The 14,004-nt window shown below is 47.4% G+C and overlaps 1 protein-coding gene across 1 annotated transcript in view; it reads left to right on the forward strand.

The window, feature by feature from the left end:
• Positions 1 to 1,947: 1,947 nt before the first annotated feature.
• Ppp1r14c (protein phosphatase 1 regulatory inhibitor subunit 14C) overlaps positions 1,948 to 14,004 on the forward strand; it is a 94,854-nt gene continuing 82,797 nt past the window's right edge. Inside the window, exon 1 of the mRNA XM_028858203.2 lies at positions 1,948 to 2,381. Coding sequence (XP_028714036.1) covers positions 2,079 to 2,381 — 303 coding nt within the window. The 5' untranslated portion in view covers positions 1,948 to 2,078. The remainder of the gene's footprint in view (positions 2,382 to 14,004) is intronic.

The following is a 14,004-nucleotide window of genomic DNA, read 5'->3' on the forward strand; positions in this document are numbered from 1 at the left end:
TGATGTTGCAGAATGTTACTTTGTAACTGTGTAAAGGTGTGCTCCTTTTGTTTATGCTGCATTTGTTTAGTGATGTAAGGATGTGTGTTTAATTGTGTAGAGATGTGTTACATTTGTTTCGCCTTGCCTGCCTGAGGCACCTGATTGGTTTAATAAAGAGCTGAACAGCCAATACCCAGGCAGAAGAGGGATAGGGGCGGCTGCCAGGTACAGAGAACAAATAGGAGGGAAGAAAAAAATCTAGGCTTGAGAGAAGGAAGGAACAAGAAAAGAATGAGAGAAGATGTAGGGAATGAGGGGCATACCTGGGCAAGAAGCCAGCCACAGACGCAGTGAAAGGAAGATACACAGACGTAAGAAAGGTAATAAGCCCCGAGGCAAAAGGTAGAGAAAGAGAAAGAGGTTAATTTAAATTAAAAAGAGCTGGCCAGAAACGTGCCTAAGCTAGGCCGAGTATTCAAAACTAATACCAAGTCTCCTTGTCATGATTTGGGAGCTGGTTGGTAGCCCAAAAGAAAAAGCCTGGTACAGGACACCCTCTCTAAGGTCCCCCCTTTGTAATTTTCAAGGCCTGATAGTGTCCTCTCAATAAACTGCAGGCAGGGAACCCTGGGAAAAATCCCCTCACATTTTTGCTGGAAAAACCCACATTGAAGGAACAGAGGCATCTAAGAACCTGGGTAGAACTGAAGTGTCAGCGGGTTATATGCAGGCTGACCTGCTCACTATGGCTTGGTTTTCCCATCTTAGAGTGGAGAATCGCACCTAGACAGTCTCCCCACAGCAGAAAATGCTCAGGGGAAGCTGACATGATGGTTTCTTTTCCTCTGAGAGCTTCTGGGAACCTTCACCAGCTTGTTTTAACAATCTTAAACGTTGGTTACTTCTCTCTGAATGCCTTTGTGGTTTCTTTCAGTCGCCTGAACAGAAATGAGTTGTTATGTACAACAGGAATATGTTAGTGTCTCCCTGTAATTTTACACACACACACACACACACACACACACACACACACACACTTCTCTGTTTATAATTCCGCATCCCACCTCCTCGCCCTCAACCTTATAATAAGCTCATTCATTCGTAATTCTACTTGCTTGCATGATGTTTTTCAAGTAAGCTAGTCAATGCGGCTGCCTTCCTGGGTAAAAAAGAGGTTGTTTAGAAAGGGTCCTGGGAGGAAAGCTGGCTGAGCTGGGAACACAACAGTAGATTTTAAGCCCAGCTAACCCTGAAATGCTCAGGGTCTTGATGGCTCTAGTCCCTCACCCTCTGGACTGCTCAAGCCTCCGATGATGCCCAGCTTAGGGTGAAACAGGCGCTTCGTTAAGAAAACGAAAAACCGGTCTGGGAGTAATTTCTCAAGCACGACGATTGCCTGATTGCACAAACATCGCCTCATCAATTTTCTTACCAATCCGACAGAGGAAGTGGCATCCGTGGTGGTCATGGCGTGAATAGGAATGTGTGTTTGGAACCGCCCGGTGGGGTCGGCTGAGGGAGAGGGGAGGAGACTCTCCCCGCCATCCTGGGAGACCCACGGGCGAGACGGGCGAGAGGACCCCGCAGCGCGGTCATTTCCCACGACCTTTACCCAGTGGGAAAGAGCTGACCCAGACTGAGGGAGCCCGCAGATTTCGTGCGCCCCAGGACTGCGAAAGAAGCACACAGTTCGAGTCTGCGGGGCAAGAGACGAGGACACGCTTGTAGAAGACCTCCTCTCCCCTGCCACCCAGACGATCCACGCTAGTGATCGATCCACGCCACCTCTCTCTGGGCTGCTCAGCCCAACACCGGCCTGTCCCTCGGGCACAGATTCTCCACCTCCGACGACTCTCAAGCCGGGGGCGGTCTCCAGGGCTAGAGCACCAGGGTCCTTGGAGGCGTCTTTAAGGCTGCGGTCCCCGCCCTCATCGCCCGCCCGCCCTCCTCCCTCCTCCCTCCGCGAGGATCCAGCGGCCAGGCTCGCGGAGCAGGTGCGGGCCCTCGTATGCGGCTGCCGGGGCCGCGGTGGTAGCGGCGCGGGGCGCTCGCCCGCCCCTTCTCCGGGCCACTCTCGGGCTCCGGCACGCGAGGACATGTCGGTGGTGACTGGCGGCGGCGAGGCGGCCGGCGGGGCCGGCGGCGGCGGCGCGCGCGTCTTCTTCCAGAGTCCCCGCGGTGGCACAGGCGGCAGCCCGGGATCCAGCAGCGGCTCGGGGTCCTCAAGGGAGGATTCGGCGCCGGTGGCCACGGTGGCCGCTGCCGGGCAGGTGCAACAGCAGCAGCGACGCCACCAGCAGGGCAAAGTGACAGTGAAATACGACCGCAAGGAGCTTCGGAAACGATTGGTGCTGGAGGAATGGATCGTGGAGCAGCTGGGTCAGCTGTATGGCTGCGAGGTACGCGGGCACTGGTTGGGGGACAGTCGGGACCTCTTTCGCCCCTCAGTTCCCATCGGGGAATTTTCCGTGGATCTGGCTGCCGAGTGTGCGTTGCCTTTGCTCTTGGGGACCCAACCCCAGAGCGTGTCTCTGCGTGATCTCTCCCCTGGGTGCCCTCTGGCGCTGGGGCGCAGCGCTTGGGACGCCTCTACTTGGGTTCAGCTGCCTAGTACCCAGAGAGCTGCGGGCTCCCTTGATAGCGTGGGAAGAGGGTTGGGTCTGGAGAAGCTCAGTGCTTTCTTCCGAGTTCTCGGAGCTTGTCTGCGCAGCCCTAACTACACCCAGTGGGACTCCGAGTGGCTCGCCTTGCCTGCGCCCTAGTAGAGGCTGGGGAAAGGAGAGGCTTAATGAGTGTCCTGATTCGAGGTATCCTGGATTTCTGTGGCGATGAAGCAGAAGGACCTTAATATGCTCAGGGAGAGAACAGGTTGTGGGGATCTCAGAGTCCCCCACAGCTCCTTAAATTGTCCGTCACAACCGCAAGACCAATGTTCCCTCTTTTTCAGTCACCCTCCATGCGAGTCCTCACAGCTCTTCCCCAAGCTGCTCATATGGAGCTTTGTTGCGGTTGCTTTGCCTTCCCAAGTTCAGTTACCCCGGTCTATGGGCTCCCAAGGAAAGCCCGAAGAGTGCCTAGGCAGGTGGCTTGCAGGATGTATCAGATCTGCCTGCTCTGGGTACCCAAGCTCTCCTCAACAGCACGGGGTTCCCCACAGTTCAGGGTGTGAGGTTATGCACAGATCTGACCCACATACATGTGATGTAGAGAGAGAGAAAAAAAAATAACCAAGGCCAAATGATTTCCTGAGAGTCTTTAGCAACACGGATTCTCAATGAAGTGTTCTACTTCAGTTAGCCGAGTGGAGTTTGGAAGGAGTGAAAGCATGGAGGAGATTAATAATTAAGAATGTGGTTTCCAAGTTAAAGCTAGATTTGCGTTCTTGCAACTGATAGGCTATTCGGCAAAAATGAAAGCCAGATGAACTCGCTGGTACCAATCCATGTGGGCCATCCTGTTTTCCCATATTTTATGGCCTATTGTGAAGACATATTTTCTTTAGCATTCATATTGCGCAAGACAACAGCATTCTCCATCCTGGCTGTCGATGAATGATTGCAATATAATAAAGTTTGACTGTATAAGCAATAAGCTTGTAAAAAATTTGCTTTTCTGGCCTCGCTCTCACAAAAAAGTCCATTTAGTAGCTTAATTAAAAACTGGCAAAATTAGACATGATCATGGGTTTTAAGAATAGGGAGTTGGTGAAATTCTTTAAAGAAACAATGTATTTGATTGAGATGGAATTCCTGTTGGATGAATAGATGTGTTCAGTTGTGCCTCTGTAGAATACAATTAATTTTCTTTTATTTCCTGTTGGCCTTTATACTCCATTTTGGGTTTGGAGAAGACCTGAGTTCCTAGAGGAACTATTGTTGAAATTGACAATGCTTCATTAGAGGTACCTTGGGAAAGCAGGGAGAGTGCTACCTGCTTAACCGGACAAATGATATATTCTGCATATTCTTTAGAGTAATTGGTGGTAGGTGGTGGTGAAAGTTTGATGTTCATTGAATGTGTAGTTTAGACCCCCATTTCAAAGGGTAAATATGACTTTGAATCTTTTTTCTTTGGAATCTTTTAGGCCTTTGGCCATAACAAACAAATAGAATGCTTTTGGAATTATATAAGATGTTCTGCATACGTTACATCGTGTCAGTATTTCCCTTCAGCTCTGTCAGTCATTGGAGGCTGGAGGGACAGAAGTCAATCAGAGAGTGTTAGCAATTAGCAGGAACCTCTAATGATGGCAACCCTGCCAGCTAATAAAGAAACATGTGGCCGGGTGGTGGTGGTGGTGGCGGCGGCGGCGGCGGCGGCGGCGGCGGCGGCGGCGGCGGCGGCGCACGCCTTTAATCCCAGCACTTGGGAGGCAGAGGCAGGTGGATCTTTGTGAGTTCGAGGCCAGCCTGGGCTACCAAGTGAGTTCCAGGAAAGGCACAAAGCTACACAGAGAAACCCTGTCCTCGAAAAGAAAAAAAGAAAGAAAGAAAGAGAGAGAGAGAGAGAGAGAGAGAGAGAGAGAGAGAGAGAGAGAGAGAAAGAGAGAAAGAGAGAAAGAGAGAAAGAGAGAAAGAAAGAAAGAAACATGTGGAGTACTACACAGCCATGGATGGCCTCTTCCCATCCATTTCTCCACTCAGGGGGCTAGCTTCTCTCTTCTGAGTGCATTTTCTTGCTCACCACTTCAAGTAGCTCAGCCTTGGGTTCATGAATGAGAAGAACCTACCCTGGCTTGTAGCTTTGAACCGTATGATTATGAAGGCTGGGAAGTATTCCTTTAATATTTATAATTGGAAACTGGTCATATCTTTCACATGTTTACTGGCACAGCAAGCCAGTTGGCTAGACTTCAAGCTTCATACCAGTGAGAGGCCCGTGTTATCTGCTGAGTTGGGTAGGAAAGAACACATATTTAATTTTAGAAGGACTTGTACCCAGACAGATCAGCAGTTAGACGAGCTGTCCTTTTGAGGATGGAAAATAATTTCCTTTTGCAGGACATTTAAAGTTAGAAAGGAAGGGAGAAGACACATAGACCTGGCTTAGATTTGGATGGAGAAATTTGCAGGAGCCCGTCAACTTTGTTTGGAGAATAATGGAGTGGACATTTGGAGAGCCCTTGTTCGGTGCCCAGTGCTGTTTTAGGCACTTGGCATGCACTGATTCGTTTCCGTTCACGGCACTCCTAGGATGAGAGGGCTCTTGCTGTCAGTGTTTCTACAAATAAGGAAGCAAACTCAGAAGGCTAAGAGGCTTGGACAAGCTCACGTAGGTGGGAGTGGCTTGGGGTGAGGTGCATGAACTGGGGCAGTGTGACTCTGAGACTACCATGTACCTCCAGGGCCACCTGTAACTCTGTACAGAACAAAGGACTCACAGAGATTATGTCTCAATATTGGAAACTATGCATTAAGCTAATAGGTGTGGCTATAAATGTGTTCTACCCATATACTTTGACAACCACATCCTTTTAGTGAATTGCAAGGCTAAGTGTGAATTTTGAGTTTTCACATGCCCCAGAGCTCTGAGCTGGAATGGACTTGAGAAAATCATCTCCAGGACTGGGTGTCTTCTCTTTTGGTGTGTACTGACCCCCCCCCAGCACAGTCCTAGCTGGTTGAGGGCATTTGGCCACATGTATTGCTAGATTTTTCTTCCAACATATAGGTTCTGGGGACTCAGATTTGACTTTGAGTGCCTTTACCATCTCATCAGTCCATGGTCCAGGCTTTGTATACATCTTTTTTCCTTCCGATGCCCATGCCTCTGGCTCATGCCCATCTAGAAGGAGCTTGTTCTTGTTCTGAAAGCTTCTTGACAATTGATGAAGGAATTCCGGACATATGGGGCATAAGCTGAAACCATGTGGAGGTCCATTTGGTTCCAGAGAGTCTTCAGGGAGGTGGCCCTGCAGGAGTGGAGCCCAAGGCTATGACCCTCTCACCCAGTCCAAGAGTCTTTTGTGTTCACAGATAAATATGGCCATTAAATCCTGCAATGATTGGCTATGTGCTCATAGCTCCTTTTTTATCTTGTGGGAAAGCTTACACAGTGAAATTTTGAGCTAGGAATTTGATTGTAACAGAACTGTTAGGTTCAATCTGCATCCATCTGTAAGGAATTCTGTTTTAAGGCATTTCTGTTATCTTCCCAACTGTTTTTTTAAGAGCATTTGAAATCTGGCACACTGTCTACCCTGACAAGTGTTGCATGACGATTTACTGGGTAAATCATGTCATTTTCTTCCAATCTTGCCCAGCCTCAAGGTAACATCTGCATTTCCAGTTTTACAATTTGGTTTGCTTTGAAAATTAAAATCTGTTGCTAAGCACTAATCACTGGGATGGTAGAGTACCCTAGCCATGAACATTCTCCAATGCTGGCTTGTCCTCCACATTTGAGGTCTTTCTGCTCTTTTAAAAGCAGTCTTCTGACTTATTGGCCCCTCCAAAGCTGGTATTCCAGGCATGTATAACCACACCCACCTTTTCCCCTGGGTGCTGGGAATTTGAAATCAGGTCTTCATGCATACTGAGCAAGTGAGCCAACTCCTCAACCTCCAAGTCTTTAGTTTTTGGGTTGATTGACTGACCTGTGATGATTTGTAGTAATCCAAGATCATACTATTGTTTTTCTTGACTTAATTTGTTATTACTATTTGTGTGTGTGTGTGTGTGTGTGTGTGTGTGTGTGTGTGTGAGAGAGAGAGAGAGAGAGAGAGAGAGAGAGAGAGAGAGAGAGAGAGAGAGAGAGAGAGAGCAGGTGCATCCCATGTGTTATGGCACTTCTATGAAGGTCAGTGGTCAACAGGCAGGAATCCATTTTCTTCTTCCACCGTGGGTTCTGGGAATTGAACCTGAGCTCTCAGGCTTACACCACAAGCACTTCCACCCCACGAGCCAGCTTGTTGGCTATTATTTTTAAAGATTAAGAGAAATCATTACCATCACACAGACGTGTCAACTGTACAGATTAGCATGTTCCACTGTGACCTTTCCGTGTTTGTGTTGATGGTGTCTCGTGGCCCCGTGTGGCTGGTAGGGTGCAGCTCTGTCGGTGCGTTCGCGCTCACGTTCAGGAGAGACCTGTCATTTTCAGCCTGAGCCCTTGTTTTGAGCACACTGCTCTCCTCGCCAGCATCAAACTAGCCTGCCTTGCTGCACCACGGGCATCTCAGCCGGAAGACCGAGCCGCTGCCTAGGCCTGAGTCTGTAGGGCACACGCTGAATCCTCCTTTGTCCGGGGATTTAGGAATGGACTTTACTGCTTTGTTATTATTTTTTAATCACCACAAATGCAACCTACAGAGAGTACTCAGGTGTGGAGATCTTCGTAACCTTCACAGGTAGCAGAGAGAGCCGAGGGAGGCAGGGAGGCAGTTCGGTTCAACAGGACTGGATAGCTGGTGCTGGGTCAAACTCTGAGAGTCTGACCCCAAGTGGCTTATTTTGGGCATAATTAAGCACAGATCAATTTGGTGGAAATTATTCTGGTGATGATTAATTTTGTGTGCACAACAAAACATATATAAATCTCCTTGAGGAACAAAGTAAGCTAAATACAGATAAGACATGGCTATGTTGAAACTCTTTGTAAAGTCCATAAAGACAGGTTCTATTGATTGATTTCGGAAAGACAGATTTATGATAAGCATCTGGAGGAGGATATGGTGTTAGCTCCAGCCACACAGACATCGCACACATCATTGGGCTAGAAAGAATGTCCACTCCAACTTTCCCTGTGGAAAATGGGTTTTTCATTTCCTTCCCTTGAAGGAACAACCCTGTGTGCCTGACATTCCAGGATCCCCTAGTGCATGTCTGTGAGAACAGAGTCCTCCAGGACCCCTATACTAAGGAACAAATTAAACAGGCAAAAACAAAACAAAACAAAAACAAAAACTAAGCAAAACCAAAACTATGGATAAAAGAACTCTTAATTTCCAAAGTAAGAAAAGAAAACCACCCTTAGCCTGTGTGATAGTTAATATTGATGATCAGTCTGCCAAGATTTAGAATTGGAGACAAACTCAAGAAGAGTGCCTTGTGAGGGTGTTTCCAGGGAGATTCAGCAGATAGTGGGAAGACTGAATCTGAACCTGAACATCCGGGGTCCTGGACTGAATAAAAAGCAGAAAGCGAGTGTAATAGCAGCAATCATTTTTCTCTACTCCCTAACTCAACGGCAGTGAGACCAGTCACTCCATATTCCCACCACAATGGACTGTGCCTCCTCAAACTGTGAGCCAGGATAAGCCCACCCTTCCTTAAGTTGCTTCTAGTCAAATATTTCGTCACAGTCGTGGGAAAAGTAGCAATCTATGGAGGTGTGAGAAATGGGTGGAACCAAGGTTAGGAACTTGTGCTCTGTGGCCCGATTAACTTGTGTTCACACACCGTTGCCCCTCATTTAGCAGGTCTATGAGATTAGACAATTCCTTTGATCTCTTGAGCCCCCCCCCCTTTTTTTTTTAACCCCTTTCTTCCTCTGTGTTGTAGGGTTCGTACTTGGTGGAGGCCTGGCCGGCAAAATAGCAAGTATAGTATAGTAATTGGTGTGTGTCTGCTGTTGTCATTGGCTTTATAACTGGCCACTAACTGTTGGTGACACTGTGATTTGGGGAAAGAAAACTAGGAGGCAAGAAACAAGGTGTTGATGTCAATTAAATACTAAGCTTAGGCGAAGCATGTACGCGCCCACTGTAGACAGGGTTGTGTGTATTTTAACCTGAACATAAGCAAACATGTTCTAGAGCCTTCCTGATCTTAAACATTTTGGTAATTTTACTACTTGAAAGCAAGAACCATGTTAATTTTCATTGTTTGTCTCTAGTAAGACACAATCCCTTAACTTTTAAGGATTTGTTTGGATGAAAAAGAAAGGACTAACTGACCTTCAGAAAGTATTTAGAAAGTGTACTGGCTGGTTTTGTGTGTCAACTTGACACAAGCTAGAGTCATCAGAGAGGAAGGAGCCTCAGTTGGGGAAATGCCTCCCTGAGATCCAGCTGTAAGGCATTTTCTCAATTAGTGATCAGTGGGGGAGGACCCAGCCCAAGGTGGGTGGTGCCACCCCTGGACTGGTGGTCCCCAGGTTCTATTAGAAAACAGACCAGTGAGCAGTAAGCAGCACCCTCCATGGCTTCTGCATCAGCTCCTGCCTCCAGGAGGCTGCCCTGTTTGAGTTCCTATCCTGACTTCCTTCAGTAATGAACAGCGATGTGGAAGTGTAAACCAAATAAACCCTTTTCTCCCCAACTTGCTTTTTGGCCATGGTGTTTTGTCTCAGCAATAAAAACCCTACCTAAAACAAAGTCATGGTGTCTTAGTATTAAAATTAGCTAGCAATGTTTTTTTTTTTGTAAATACAGTAAAGAAAAGTCCATTTATTGTTTTGTTACTGTAACTCATATCTCATCTTGCATCCTTACTGTTGTATTTTGGCATTGGAGATACACACACACACACACACACACACACACACTTCGTGGCTCCAAACAGTTATGTCAAGGTGGCAGTCGTGCCTCATGGCCTTGTACACTTAAACTGAGGGACTGCATTAAGAAAGTCAACCTTCCATGGGTCTCCAGGCTGCCCTCGGTGACCCAGCCATGCTGCTCTGCCAGGCCCATCTCCGTGTCTGCTTCTGATGTCTTCTAGCCTCTTCTTCTCAGTCTGCACACAGCCTGGCCTAGCCCTGGACCGGAGGAGTGGATGCTCAATGGTTTTGAATTTTATTGTCTGTGCTTTCTCTGCACGGTTTCATTTTAATTCCTCTGTCTCTCATTTCCTGCACATGGGTATTTCTTTTGTAGGCTCTTGTTATCTCCTCCTTTCTCCACTGATGTCTTCTTAGCTGGTGTCCCAGGAGGCTGCTCCTGGCACATCTCTCCACTGACCATACTTTGTGTCTGTATGGTCAGCTCCTTTTCCACCCACACTTTCAATCTAACTAGCTTGGAAGTTGAAATCTTTCTCCTCTGTTTAAAGTAGCTACCTCCATTATTTTTTTTCTACCAACCAAAGCTTCTCTTTTTCCGCCATGTATCCTGCCTTTTTCTTTCCCTTTCTATTTTTTTTCCAGGTCTTTCTCCACCCATGACACTTACTTCTTTCAGCCACAGTAATATCTGATGTCAGCTCCTACTACAGCTGGCCTGAGGACCACCTTGTGTCTCAGTCGATCTGGCTTTGCTTGGGTCCGACTTTGATTTGACCTTTGGCAGGATAGGCAGCTCATCATTTCCTTCTGAAGTTCTCTCTTGTCCCTGAGTGTCTTCAGGCAGGTCTGTCCCTGCTTTCATCCTTGCACTTGTATTGATTTCCCATTCCCAGAGCCTTTCTAAGTCTGCACTGTGTCTGCCTCCACAATGATACCTCTTGTCGCCCATCTCCAGCCCCCACTCACCTCTTTCTCTGCCTTTTCATTCATGCATAGTCTTTCTGGGTGGTGTGACTCTCCCTACCAGTGCCTCCAGTTGACATCCATCTGTTGACAACTTCTAAATCTGTCTTTTTTAGCCTGAATTCCAGGCATCTTCGAGGCACTTTAAAACGGACATCTCTTCCCCAGATGCCTCAAGGGAGGCTCGTGGCCAGCTGTCTGTGAGGGCGTTTCTTCCGTTCTTCTACAAACTTGCTCTTCTTCCTCAGCTCCCTCTGTGTCTTCATCGTTGTTCCAGGGAAATACGTGGCATTCTTATCTCTTGCGCCTCCCCAGCCTGACACACCCAGTAGTCCCAACGTCTTGTTGGTGCTTGTTGCTGAGATCGTTCTTGTCTAGTTTGTTGACTTCTCCCAGCTACCACCGTGGTCCAGCATTTTCTCATTTGTCACTTGCTTTACAGCAAGGGCCACTTGTTTCCCTTAAATTTACCAAGGCCACCACCACCATCAGCACCCCTCACCACAGTCCTCTCTACTGTCCCATCCTAGGCCTTTCTAGGCAGTCCTCTCTACTGTCCCATCCTAGGCCTTTCTAGGCATCCCTTTTGACTACCCTTCTCCTGCTCTGCTACACCTTTGTGAGGGTGGGTTCTTGTGCCTTCTGCTGTTCCCATCATTCACTCTCCTGGCTGCTCCTGGGTGTCCCTGCTATGGAGTAACGGTGCCTCCTTGCCATTAATTGCTAGGGTGACATGTTTACTTCTACATTGATGGTATTTGGACATGGGGCTTTAGGGAGATGACTGTGTTCCATAAGATCATGAGAGCACAGCCCCTTTGGTGGTCTTAGTGCTCCTAGAGGGGGATGGAGAGATCAGAGCTCTCTTTCTGCCCTCTTCTAGTCCACCAGTACCTCCTTGCTCTGTCCTAGCAGAGGGCTCTCAGCGGGAAGCTGGCAGGCTGACACTCTTTCTTAGACTTCTAGCTTCCAACAGTGTGAGAGGTAAATGGCTGCCATTTAGTTCTAGTCTGTGGCACTGTGTTGTGGTAGTCAGAACAGGTCCCCAAATGTCCCATATCTGACAGCGGAGTGAGAGAGGTCTAAACTGGCCCTTCAGAGCAGCGGTGGCATTTCTGGGCTTAGTTCATATCTTAAATTAACTTCATTGATATCACATTGCTGTGCCCACTGTGAAACCTGCTCTTTCATTGTTGACTTGAAGTTATGGTTCTTTTGCGTGGCTGTAAATGATAATTGTGTGTTCCTTTGAACCTGGGAGCTGGAGGAAGTTGCCATGAATAAAGGACAGATGCATGGAGGATGAAAGTCTTCAGAGGAGGCAATCACAGGTTAGCACTCTCTCCTCTGTCATTGGAAGCTCTTGGTATGCCTGAGGAGCTGCCCTATTGCGCTGGAATGCTAATGATGGCTCCAGCTCTGATGGGGTGAGTGCCTCCCATCTGCAAGGAGGATTCCGAGTAACAGGGGCTCACTTGGTTCTGCATAGAGCAAGGAATGAAAGCCCCGGTTTCTGTCTCTGCCAAAAAGTCCAGGCCAATAAACTCTCACTGTATTTTTCTTAGTCAGCATTGATGCTTTTCGGAAACCTGTTCCAGGGAGACAACAGTGTTGTTTTAGTCTCTAAAGCATTGTTTTCATGATGGAAGGGGGAAACGGTAAATATGGGGCTTTTCTTTTTTGAAAGACTCTCTTAAGGTAAATATGGGATGAACTGTGGAGGTCCCTCCCTGCCTTCCTACCTCCCTGCCTTCCTCCTTCATTCAGCAGGTACTTATATAGATCAAAGGAGAGGGATGGATTCATTACGTTTCTTGTTCCTTTGACCAGATAACGGAGAAGCAGCATCTTAAGGAAGGGAGGCTTGCAGTTTAAGGGATACAGTCCATCACGGAGGGGAAGGGATGTCAGCAGGTGGCTCCGTGGTTGGCAGGAGTATGCACCTAGAAAATCTCAGGCCTTAGAACAGGAAGCAAAGAGTAGACAGGAAGTGGAGCCAGCCTGTACAACCTCAAAGACCACCCTTCAGTGACTTACTTCCTCCCACGAGGCTCCCCCTCCCAAAAGGTTCTGAAACCTTCCAAAATAGCACCACCAGCCTGGGACCCAGTGCTTGAACATGGCAGCCTCTGAGGGACATTTCACGTCCAAACCACACAGGGAATGAGAAGACATCATCCTTCTCAGACACGCAAGGGGGAAGAGGAGGTTGTCAGGAAGCCATTGTAGAAGAAGGGAGGAATTCTACACCGTTGAAAGTGTATGACATCAGGACCCATGTCTTATTCCCTGTATGGTGATGAATTTGTTAATACATTTATTCAAATCATTCTATCTGTTAGTAACTTCTTCCTTTAGCCCCAGCCAGTTTTCCAGGGAGGATATGACAAATTTGTTGAAGTTATAATGCAAATAACCTGAACTGATTTAATTATCTTTCATCTTAGTGGGGAATGTCAGGTCTCATGGAAGGGAAGGTGAAGTGTGAGCACGTGAATTTGGGGGATGAGTGCTGCAGGGCAGGATGTGTTACTCGTGGGGAGTGGAAAGCTCCCTGGCCTCTCTGACATCAAATCAGGCTTTCTCATTTTCCCATGGTGCAGTGGGAAGGGCCCTGGACACCTGAATTCTCTTCTAGCCAGGCTGTTGTTTATCAGCTTACACCCTTGGGAAATCATTTTCGCCATTAGGTTTTATTTTCAGATTTTCTTTCCTCATGTGAAAATAAAAAACAAAAACCAAAAAAGTAAAAAAGAGGAAGGCCTGTGTCTTTGCAGTTCCAACCTTTAGAGATTTTCCCAGAAACCTGGCTGTGCATGGGGGGGGGGATTTATTGCAGGAATGGTGATTCCAAAAATGAGAAGCAGAGACTCTGGCAAAGTAGTTCACCAAACAGCCAGTCAAGAGATGCAGCCTCTAGTCATAGTAGGAACAGAGCTGTCCTGTCCTGGGCATGGTGCCTAAAATTAGGATGTGAATGCAAGGATGAGATTGTGTGTGTGTGTGTGTGTTTGTGTGTGTGTGTGTGTGTGAGAGAGAGAGAGAGAGAGAGACAGAGAGACAGAGAGAGACAGAGAGACAGAGAGACAGAGAGAGAGAGAGACACAGAAACAGAGACACAAAGAGTGAGTGACAGCCACACATAAAGGTCAGTTTCATCTACAGTGTCTCAGGGACCACCCACCATGTTTTTTGAGACAGAGTCTCTTCTGTGGCCCGAAACTCACCTGTTAGGGACACCAGTTGGCCATTGAGCCCTAGAGAATCACCACTTTTCATCTGCCCCGTGGGGGGAATATACAAACATACCCCACCACATCTAGCTTTTTACAAGGGTTCTGGGGCTCAAACCCAGGACCTTATGCTTGCATGGCATGATTTACTGAGTTATCACCCCAGACCCATCGAAAACCATTTAAAAATGGGTTTTCTTTCTCCCAAAAACAGGCCCCAATGACCAGCTTTTGAGTTAAATTTGAAATCTGACAGTACAGAGACTTAGCATCATCCTTGCTCCTTTTTTTTTTTCTTGCATTTAATTGGGTTAACCTTTAAGAAGAGGGACGTATTTGACTTAAACATTTTTAGGCATATAACATACAATACTGGCTGTCA

This window comes from Peromyscus leucopus, chromosome 8a (genome assembly GCF_004664715.2).
Source record: "Peromyscus leucopus breed LL Stock chromosome 8a, UCI_PerLeu_2.1, whole genome shotgun sequence".
NCBI lineage: Eukaryota > Metazoa > Chordata > Mammalia > Rodentia > Cricetidae > Peromyscus > Peromyscus leucopus.